This window comes from Syngnathus floridae, chromosome 15 (genome assembly GCF_059516105.1).
Source record: "Syngnathus floridae isolate MCC-2025c chromosome 15, RoL_Sflo_1.0, whole genome shotgun sequence".
NCBI classification, from domain to species: domain Eukaryota; kingdom Metazoa; phylum Chordata; class Actinopteri; order Syngnathiformes; family Syngnathidae; genus Syngnathus; species Syngnathus floridae.
This window is the reverse complement of record NC_142427.1, coordinates 6,535,584-6,545,966: the sequence shown is the minus strand read 5'-3', so window position 1 is coordinate 6,545,966 and position 10,383 is coordinate 6,535,584. Positions and strand designations below refer to the sequence as shown.

Sequence of the window (10,383 nt, the reverse complement as noted above, 5' to 3'; positions counted from 1 at the left end):
CCAATGAGGTCGTAATTTTCTTATGAGCGTCACGCCGCAACCCGCCTCGTGATCGCCACTTCGCATGCGTGTAACGGCAGCCATGTTTGAGCGGTACACGTCTCTATTGGAAGTAGGGCTATGGTACAGACTTCCTCACTGGGGTATCCTAGTGGTTGAAATATAAATACTATGACAATAATAATGGACCTACTTTTATTAGAAAAATGAAAAAATAAAATACAATCAAATAAAAAAAATAGCGATAAAATAAATGTAAACAAATGTGAATTAAAATATAAAAATACAGACAGTAACATTGGATCCATTTTCATATAAACTCAACATTACTCTTGGAACTATATACTTTAAAATCAGGTGTATCTTTTTGGGGTACCACATATACTGTACAAGATATACTCATATATACAATGGTGTGTCAAAAATATCGTAGACAGGCCTTTTACAAATACATTAGAAAACATGAAGAATGCAGATGCATGTTAAATGTTACAGTGGGAGCAAGAGATACAACTTACTATTGTGATTTTTACATTCAATAGCTATTTTCCCCCCAATTTCTTGAATTTTAACCTTCAACAATGCCATGCAAAATAACTCATTTGATGTTATACATACGCAAAGATATTCTGAAATGTCAGGTACAAGGAGAAAGCAAATGATGCATTCAGAATGAAGTCTTTCAACAGCAGGATATCACGTTTCTCTTTTTTGACCTAACCATCTCCTGCTTAAGTGTTGAAGCTTTCAGTTTTTACTTGAAAAGGTTCATCCTTTCTTGGTAACATAAACAGATGATTCTTTCACTCCCCTTTTCTCAGTCAGTGTAATCAGTTTTTTGACTTCCTCCTTTTGGAGTGGCTGGGCTGAATACCAGAACACAGGATATGCTTGCTCTCAGTTTCACAGCAACAGCAGCAGCAGCAGCAACAGCAGCAGCAGCTACAGCAGCAGCAGAGGACGACACGCTCTGCAGTCAAGATGAGTGCTGGGGATGTGGTCTGCACTGGCTGGCTCATTAAATCACCCCCGGAGAAGAAACTCAAGCGATTTGTGAGTAGATACACACACGAGACACTTGTTTTTGTCTTTTTGTCTCATGCCACTGCAGCAGCTTAATAGTATAAATGCCACCCTCTGCTATTAAGGCTCCCGCTAGTGTGTGTGTGTGTGTGTGTGGGGGGGGGGGGGGGGGGGGTATGATGTGTGAGCATGTGTGTGGATACTATACAGTATATATTGTAATACGGATTTGAAACATGTCCATCTAGTCTCTAGGTCAGACTCCTTCTTGTTATGATAACCACATGTAATGATGACACAAGCAATAAATTACAAATCATGGAAAACAACTCGTGTAACAAACAAAATCGTAAACAGCACATCGCCTTGACCGGCATGCAATTGTTGGGGTCATGTGATCTTGGGCTTAGCCACTCACTGCATGTTTTTGGTGCAGGGGAGCCTGTGTATTGTGAAACATGGGAAGTCATGTCAGCCCAACCAGACATCAGTCATGAGCAGCAAGCAGAAATAGTCCCGCTTTTTGATGGGCTGCTTGCACTTCCTCTGTGCAAAGAGGAGGAGGGAATTTCGTCAAAACAAATACGGCTGAAGAGAAAAAGAAACTTATTGAAGGACAGCAGAGCAGTTCTGCTTGTGCCAGATGACAGATTGCATAAATGTTGATGAGTGCCGTGTGCTTTATTCAAATACTCTAACCCAATATGAAAATATCTCTTATCTGGGTGGAATGGAATCAGGTGACAAAAAGGAGTGGTAAGGAACGCTGTTCCTACCTTCTATATTAAATTGTACATAGTTAACCTTTAGTTACAAATTGAATAAATTAAAAACACACCCATCATCAACACCATCATCACTAACTATAAGTTGGGCAGTGTTGGTAGTAATTGTGGTTTGTCATAACACTTCCTGACACCAACTGACATGCAAGAGCAGATAAGCAGATAACCCCCACACAAAGAAGAAGAAAAGTTCTTGTAAACGAAGCCGCAAAACCAAGTGTGAAGTCAAGTTTTAACGTACGTGTACATTTAGAATTCACATCAAACTCTTCTCAGTATTGTTTCCAATCAATCATCCATTCTGTGGAAGTCTGTTGTGCTGAAAACAGCAAACTTCCTCTTCTATGTGGGGGAATTTGAGTAAAAGGTTCCGCCTGGTGACCGTATCAAAAACAAATGTATTTTAAAGTTGCTAAGTAAGCTGTGATCGAGTTCCCATGACTGGTCATGACTAAAAAGGTGCTGATAGGGTTGCACTACTGTATTTGGAGACAATACACAGAATTTAGTTCCCTAAACAGGTCTCACCTTCTCTCCTTGTAGGCATGGAGAAAACGTTGGTTTGTTCTACGAAGAGGTCGCATGAGCGGGAACCCTGATGTGCTGGAGTACTACCAAAGTAAAAGTTCCAAAAAGCCAATCCGCATTATTGACCTGAAAGAGTGCAAGGTGGAAATACTGAACGGACAATTGGGGATAAAGCGTGATTTCCAAGAAAAGCATCTCTTTGCGGTGAAGACTTCTGCTCGTATGTTCTACCTGGTGGCCAAGACTGAAGAGGAGATGAACGTCTGGATAAGCAGCATCAGTCATATTTGCCAGTTTGACAACCACGAAGAAGCAGGTGAAGTACATTCAAGCCGGTCCTACAATAAAAAGGGATAAAAAAAGAGAGAGTGCTTACCATTATATAATGTAAAAAATTCAAACGCTCTTGAAAAATCCGATTTTTTTTTTTTTTTTTGCTTGAGTTGCACCATTTTGCCTTTTGGTGTCACTCTTGTCACCTTTGTGCTAGTACAAATCACCCCCCCCGCCCCCGCAACACATTCTCAGTGCCACTTTTTTTTTTTGTCAACAGGGAGCTCTGAAGAAGGATTTCCTCACACCCCAGCATCACTTCAGCCATCAAGTGACAACTCTGACCGGGTGTCTCTATCAAGTCAACAGGGCTCCAGTCACCCACCCGATTATCTTGTCTTGTCCCAATGCGGGACAGGAAGTGGAATCACTTGCAGGTATGTCAAACTTCATCACAAGATGAATAGATTTTTCATAGCCGTTGATTTTGACAATCTTATATCCTCAGACATAACAGCTTTTCAAATTCTGAGACTTCTTTGGAGCAGAAGTCGACAGAAGATGTTTTCAAGGACATTGTGCCCTCACCTCCCTGCAGTGGCTCGTCATCTTTTAACTGCATTTCTCAGTTCCGCCTCAGTCCATCTCCGTTCCCACACGGGATGCTGAGCAACCCTCCTCTCAGCGCGCCTTGCACAGCCCTAGCGCCACCTTCCTCCTCATCTCCGCTCCATCTCTGCGCTATGAGCGTCTTCCAGTTTGACAAACCATACTCCCGTGCGTCATTTGAGGCCGCCAAGGACAAGCAAACACCTCCTCCGCTGCCACCTAAGCCGAACCATCTGCCTGATGAAGGCATTCGCAGGCCGAGGGCAATGAGTGCACGACATTGCCCAAAACATGTCGCGCCGCTTTTCCGAAGAACATCTTTGTCAAGCTTGGACCATTTCACAATTGGTATGTTTTGATAGGAGAGTCAGATTAAAAGTCATCTTGGGCCATGATTCAAACTGATGGGAAATAATTTGCATACAGCATTTTTTTTTTTTTTAGCAGATGCTGACAGCAGATCAACAGGAAACAGAAGGCAGACTCTTAATGTGGTAAGACAATCATGGCACAACCAAAGCCAGCAAGACGAGGCCTACGTCGCCATGGTTTCCACACCGTCACGTGTCAGCGTTGTTGAAGGTGACGCTTACATTCCCATGAGCCCCATCAGCATGCCCGATACAAATAAAAAAGTCAAGGCCACCAAGACTCTCAGCTCCCTCGTGTGCCAACCAGGAGAATTTGCACCTCCTCCGATCCACCGTCATCTCAAACCTTGTTTAAGGAGAGGTGAGCGTGACTGGACTGAATGTTTTGAATCGTGCGCACAAGACACTGCAGACACTTGAGAGTCGTCTTGGTAGCGCTTTGCTAAAAATAGGTCGTTGTAAATGTAAAATTCAGACCTCTGTTTGCATTTCCAACCATGTTTAAGACCTTGTTGTCCTGTCTGGATTCACAGCTCGACCCCCACCTCTTGATTTGAGAGGCCTCTCTACAATCACTGAATGTCCCGCTCATCATCCTTTGAGCAGAACAAAGACTGATTCGTGGTGAGACTGATTGGAACTTGCATTATCACGGTTATTGATGCATCTTATGCCATTTGTAAACATAGCTGTTGAAATTATGATCTTTTTTTTTTTTTTTTTTTTAGAACTAGCATTATTTTAACACTTAAGATATAGTCAATATTTATTATATTAATTTATTTTTATATTTTTCATATATTATTATATATTTTTTGTATTTATTTCAATTTTTTTTATGTAGTTTCAGCTTTTCCGGAACGTGTTTATCTTATGAAGGAAGCTTTGAGAACGGCGACAATTCAAGAGATGAAGATGCAAAGTGGGCCACAATGGTAAAATATGAATCAAAACGTGTAGATTGCACAATTTTAACCTTGACTGAAGCACAGAATGGCATAGTTATAATTCTAAAAATTTCAAATGATCAAATTCAGTGTCTTAAAGGGTTGCAAAGGGGAAAAAAAAGAGGACAACAATTTCAAAACTAATTTGCCTAAAATGTCTAAAAAGGCCTGTAGGGGCCGACTAGAAAAATATTATAGGGATAATATTGGAAATTTAAAATTGTGCATTTTCCTAGAAATCACACGAATCACACCATTTATGCTTAGTCATTTTTTCTTGTGTAACAGTTTTTTAACATACCATGAACTTGGAACGTTTCTCAGCTATTTTTCTGACCACAGGAGTCAAAACAACGCTTCTCCCTCAATGTCGAAGGAGTTGTTCAACCTTGGGCAAGAAGATCTAACCTTGACTATTTATCATTGGATTTCAACTCGGCTTCTCCTTCTCCTGTACAGAAGGTACAGTGACGCAAGCGCAATAGCGTGACTCAACATGACCTTTGACGTTCACCTCCTCCTCATGTGTCTCCACAGAAGCCTCTTCTTTCTGATGAACATCGGGTAGATTACGTGCAGGTTGATGAGAAGAAGACTCAGGCACTACAAAACACCAAGATGGAATGGATAGATGTGCGACAGTCCAAAACATAAGTCAAGAAAGTCACAATGAAAAATATCAGCACATTTGGTTGGTCTGAAAGAAAAAACTTCAGCATCTTCAACATGCACTGGGGGAAAAAATGACAGCAAATCTGTTTTATTAGTTCTCATTGATTCGAAATGTAGCATAATATTTCTTTGTGAAGGACCAACCACACCACAGCAATTCTGCTCATAAATATTCATACTGCTTATTTAACCTGCATCGATGATAACACAACGTAAAAAAAAATGTGACAATTAAATTATTCATTTTTTTCTCACTGTGATTATTTTGTAAGTTATTAAAAGGATGGAAACATGCGATGTGCGGAGACGTTTGTGTTAAATATACTTAACAGGTTTGCCCGTGCGTGTGTGTGTTGATTATAACAGTGTAATAAGCAGTGGTTCACATGTTGCGTCACTAACATGCGCCGTAAGGACTACGCGAACTGTTGTGCAGCCTTTGGCATCTTTGCAGAACGTCTCATGTGAAATCAGCACGCAATAGCCTGATTAATCACAACAACGACACCCCTGCTTATTTGCACGATATTTCTCCCAGTTTGCTGGATTGCCGTCACCTACCGTGAGACACCGTGCGGTCACGAACTGTGGAATCTACACACTGGTGACGGATTGTAGCCTGTTAGCAAGCAGCAGTTGCTAGCGAAAGCAACAAACCGTGCAAGCTTGCAATCTCGGCTGAAAACGAACGCTTGATGCGAGGAATTAAAAAAAAGTTAGTGATGCCAGAGATGTTGCGTTGGGGTACGTGATTGGGGGAGATTTGGGCTGCAGCTGGTAAGTGTGTTTATTTTACAATTACAATACATATTTGATGTACTGTAATTCGTCATTCCCTGAACGTCAATATAAAATTGGCGGTGCGATTTAAGTCAGCACATCTTTGCATTTTGTTCAGATATAGTAGATTTGTGCATACTCGTGTATTTTAGACAAGCCTCCGTCGAATATGACTTCAGCTGCTACGTCGTTAATGCCTGTTGCATTATCAATGTATTTTTGTTTGTTTGGAATCGTGTTTTATTTTCTCTCATTATTAATGTTGTACCTTATTTTAGTTTTATTTGCAGTTGAGTCTGTGTAGCACATTTATGTCTATGTAGCACATTTATTATTAATAAAAATATTACTATTATTAATTAATATTACTATTATTAATTAATATTATTATTATTATTTACTTCAATATTATCCCAAATAGGACACTGTTCAATGAAAGGCAAAGCAGACACCATCCATGATCATGTCTTGATTGATTGCACTGGGCTCTCCCTAAAATTTGCATGGTGCAAAGCTAGATTAATTGACTTTTACCTATTTTTTTTTTTTAAGTTTTTTTTTTGGGGGGGGTGTAATATTTTTGGTTGTTCAATGGACAAAACAGCAAAGTAATGGTTACATATTTTTCACTGCAGGACTCCTGATGGACAGATGAAGAAGCAACAATAGTGAACCACACTGCTGTGTGTCCACAATCAGATGAAACAACGTCCAAAAAAAGTCATGATTTTGTAAACAAGCTTGCCATGGCTTCTCGTGACGCTGACAAGCTCCCAAGTGACACCGGGGACTTGGAGAGCATTTCGGGATCAGTCTCTAAGTGCGGCCCACCTGACATTACAGAGGAGCATCTTCCAGATAAAACGACTTCAACGGTGAAAGCTCAAAAATCGGGGAAATTTAGGACTGCGCTTTCATTCTTTGGAGTTCGTAAAAGCATGTGTCTCTTACCAAGCTTTTTTGGCGGGAGGAGTAAAAACCAGAGCAAGAAGGGAATTTACAAAAGCAAAACTCATGATGGGCTAAGCCAAATAACTCATAACGACAGCCTGAGAGGTGACTCCGCCTCCACTGGCGATTTCGAGTACTGTAGTAGTGACTGTCCTGAAGCTCTTCATGGCAATGAATGTTGTTTCCCCAGTGAACAGAAATCACAGTCGCTCACAAGACAGAAACGGGGTTTGAAAAGTTTTTTTAGTAGTTTTAAACATCACAAAAACCATCGAAATGATAGTTTGGTTAAAACGGAGATGACTGCAATGTCTCCTCCTCAGTCTCCTGTCCAGAACAACCCCGATGTCACACAGTGCCTGGAATCTGAACCGGACGTGCCTGATTTTGCAAATACGATGTGTGCTACTTCACTGGCACCTGAATGTAATGACACACAAGTTGTAATCTTAGAGAAAAGTTCCAACCAAGAAAGCGCTACAATTGAGTGTGATAATCAGTCGTGCGTTGATCAAATAGATGAAATCAATTTGATGGCTGTGGTTTCCAGCGAATACAAGGAAATTGCTAGCGAGCCTCGTCTGTCACTTGAGATGATGCCCGATCCGACGCTGAAGTCCGAAACACCCGCTGGCTCATCCGATCAACTCAACCTGATTTACAGTGAGGTCGCCTCACTTAAGAGCTTCGATTCACTCACCGGTTGCGGAGACATCATTGCGGATCAAGAAGTTGACAGCATCACAGATGCCACAGTTTCCGGAGAAAGAAATAGAAACGGAGGGAAGCGGACCTCCTGTTTTCTCACCTACCAAGGTGGTGGTGAAGAAATGGCCTCCCCTGAAGATTTAGACGAACAATGTCTTCATGATTTCTGGGAATCGAATGCATCCGAGGAACTTCACTGTCCTTACAACCAGGACCGCATGACTCCGACTGCTAGCACGTTGTCCTCGCACGATATGGACTTAGCGGACAGTAACAGCGCACAGCAAGCTAGCACCATCAACACTTCAGCTGATGTGTTGACACCTCAAAGTGAGCATCAAGAGTCAGTTCCTAATAGTGACGAGGGCTACTACGATTCAACTACCCCAGGTCCAGATGAAGGACAGGACCGGACAGATCGACTAAGGCAGACTAATAAATTACCCAGGGACAGTTACAGCGGGGATGCCCTCTATGAATTGTTTGCGACTGATGAGAGTCTCATCAGTCCGCACAGTGAAAGCAAAGCTAGACTGCCGACGTCCGTAAATGTCGACTGTAAGACGAGGTACGTGTCAATGACGTCGAACCCAGATTTGAAAACATCCAAAGAGCACCATCCAGAGGGAAACAAACCGGACAGTTGCCAAACTGTTTGTTTCTCCCAAGCGCTGGTAGACTACGAGAAAAGCTCTCAGATGTTGTGCGAGTTGCACAACGCAAGCGTGGACGTCTTGGAGACGAGCAGCGCCTTCACCCCAAACATGGAGGCCTTACCTACCATCGTCACGTTCGATGTGGTGGACGCGCATAACGAGGGGGAATATGAGGAGCAGATTCACATGGAACTGGAGGAGGACATTTCATCACCCTATCAGGACTTTGAAGACAGCTACCTCCAAAAAGATGCTTTTGCCGACTATCAAATGTTAGATCTGTACGAGCAGAGTCTGATCAGCAGCACGTGGGCCATCGCCAGTCTCCCACGGCACCTTGGCCTTACAAGACTAAGCCAGTCCATGTCTAATCCCTTGTCCCTAGACAGGAGGAGTCGGTCTCTGGACACGGAAAGCCTTCAGTTGCAGATGCCCGCCACGTACAGAGAGAGCAGAGCTGCTAACCTTTTCCGTCCTCAATCTGAAAGAGATCCAGAGAGTGATCCTCTGGCTTATTATAAAAAGAATGGACTCGCGTCAGAGGTTCGAGACGGCGCTACGTCCTTACCATGGCAAAGCCGCTCAGAAATGGCTTTAAGTCTTTCTTTGCGCCATGACGATGGAACAGTTGAGAAACAGAACATGTTTTCTGATTCATTCAGCAGGGGCTTACCCGACAGCGAAGGCCACCTTCACTCTGACGTGCCAATGTCCGATGATGTAACGTCACAAGACGCAGAGCTTTACAATCGGCCGTGCCACCTCCCCTTGCAAACGTATTGTTTACCTCATAGCACCTTCGGTTATTCAGGAATCGATACATCGTGCGGTGCCGGTGAGGATCCGTTACGCAAAGCCGCTGCTGATTTGCACTCGTATATGCAGTTTAGTCAAAGCAGACAGACGGCGGCCAGTCGGGAAAGAATAGCTCATTCGGGAAGTGCTGTGCCAACGGAAGACCCGCCCGCAACAAAATGACCCTTAAATTGAAAGGTTCTCAATAATAACGTGCCATCGATTGCTGTGTGTGTTAATTTTAGTGATGACTACTTACTTGAACAATTCATTTGAAACGTGCCGCGCAAAAAAATGAAATTAAACAGTCATGCTGAATTGAAAAAGCCAAATTGTTAATGGTTTCATTGTAATCACCAAGCATGTTTTACAAAAACAATCTCATGTATATCCAGGTTTCATCTGTTACTCTGAAGGCTTCTCATCAGCCTGGTTTGCATTTAACACCAGTTGCCTCTTAAATTGTTTACTTGATTCTATCGTGTGTTTTTTTTGTCATCTCATTTAAGGGTGAAGAGGCTTTTAGTCGTTTTAATTTAGTCATTTGGGTGGAGAGTACCGAAGGTTAGTTTAGATTGTGTTGAAAAAGCAAAGATGGAGTCATAGTTCTTGCACATTAGTGTAGATAGTAAGGTGGGATGAAGCTGGGTTATTTGTGTTAACACATGAGTGGAATACTGCTTGACTGCCTGTGTGGTGCAAAAAGCAGAATACTGGCACAATTTATGCAAATGATTGCATTAGAATCAAGGAATGTGGTTTGAATAGAAAGCCCTGCCTCACGTTCATATCATTTTTTTTCCTATACTTCTTTGGTTAGATGACATGAACAAATGTCATGGAATGTTTTGTATTTATATTCTCAGCTGTTTGTACCTTGTAAGAAATTGTTGTCAAAACTTGTCTTCTGTCTTATCTGTTATTTTGAAACAAAATGTTTTGTCAATGTGAACACTGCCTTAAAATAAACAAACAAAAAAAACTTACAGCATTTGCGTTTTCCTGTTTCCGTATCTTTTAGTCTTTTGTCCCACACATCTTTTTATAATGCACATCAATAAAGCTAGTTATCCCTAAATCTAGCTTTTACTTCATTTTGTTACAAATGAACTCATCTTAATAATAAACAATGAGAAACTGTCCTGCAGTTACCTAGAGATGCCAAAAGAGGGTGGCAAATTACTCATTTTGTCTAAATGAAGTTCCTCAACACATCTCAGTGTGAAGAGGATACCAAAAAATGGGTGATTTGGGGGGGGGGGGGGCACGAGGACATGTCCCCCTG

The 10,383-nt window shown here is 41.9% G+C and overlaps 2 protein-coding genes and 1 long non-coding RNA gene across 7 annotated transcripts in view; 2 read left to right on the top strand and 1 right to left on the bottom strand.

The window, feature by feature from the left end:
- Nucleotides 1-176: 176 nt before the first annotated feature.
- Nucleotides 177-10,383, bottom strand: part of LOC148386132 (uncharacterized) — a 50,404-nt gene continuing 40,197 nt past the window's right edge. For 2 of the 5 annotated variants that reach the window (XR_015863153.1, XR_015863155.1), the window contains exons 4-8: nt 5,051-5,139; nt 4,838-4,987; nt 2,568-2,674; nt 2,337-2,462; nt 177-1,569 (exon numbers count right to left, since the gene is read on the bottom strand). This is a non-coding gene — a long non-coding RNA (uncharacterized LOC148386132). Of the gene's footprint in view, nt 1,570-1,592; nt 2,183-2,336; nt 2,463-2,567; nt 2,675-4,837; nt 4,988-5,050; nt 5,140-10,383 lie in introns of those variants that run through there. The other 3 variants (XR_015863154.1, XR_015863156.1, XR_015863157.1) reach the window with 3 other exon arrangements.
- Nucleotides 857-5,502, top strand: gab3 (GRB2 associated binding protein 3). The gene is made up of 9 exons (XM_088399040.1): nt 857-1,053; nt 2,352-2,652; nt 2,890-3,046; nt 3,118-3,566; nt 3,663-3,950; nt 4,123-4,213; nt 4,434-4,524; nt 4,879-4,998; nt 5,074-5,502. Exons 1-9 carry the CDS (start codon nt 982-984, stop codon nt 5,188-5,190), a joined length of 1,686 nt encoding a protein of 561 aa, XP_088255166.1. The 5' UTR covers nt 857-981; the 3' UTR covers nt 5,191-5,502.
- LOC148386137 (APC membrane recruitment protein 1-like) lies at nt 5,611-10,084 on the top strand. The gene is made up of 2 exons (XM_088399035.1): nt 5,611-5,985; nt 6,624-10,084. The coding sequence occupies exon 2, from the start codon at nt 6,735-6,737 to the stop codon at nt 9,279-9,281; it is 2,547 nt and encodes an 848-aa protein (XP_088255161.1). The 5' UTR covers nt 5,611-5,985; nt 6,624-6,734; the 3' UTR covers nt 9,282-10,084.

What these genes read in the sequence shown, in the direction of transcription:
- gab3 (XM_088399040.1), top strand. Translation starts at nt 982, where the DNA reads ATGAGTGCTGGGGATGTGGTCTGCACTGGCTGGCTCATTAAATCACCC. An exon ending in TGACAACCACGAAGAAGCAG is followed by an intron (nt 2,653 to 2,889) that starts GTGAAGTACATT and finishes TTTTGTCAACAG; the next exon opens with GGAGCTCTGAAGAAGGATTT. An exon ending in CTTGGACCATTTCACAATTG is followed by an intron (nt 3,567 to 3,662) that starts GTATGTTTTGAT and finishes TTTTTTTTTTAG; the next exon opens with CAGATGCTGACAGCAGATCA.
- LOC148386137 (XM_088399035.1), top strand. Translation starts at nt 6,735, where the DNA reads ATGGCTTCTCGTGACGCTGACAAGCTCCCAAGTGACACCGGGGACTTG.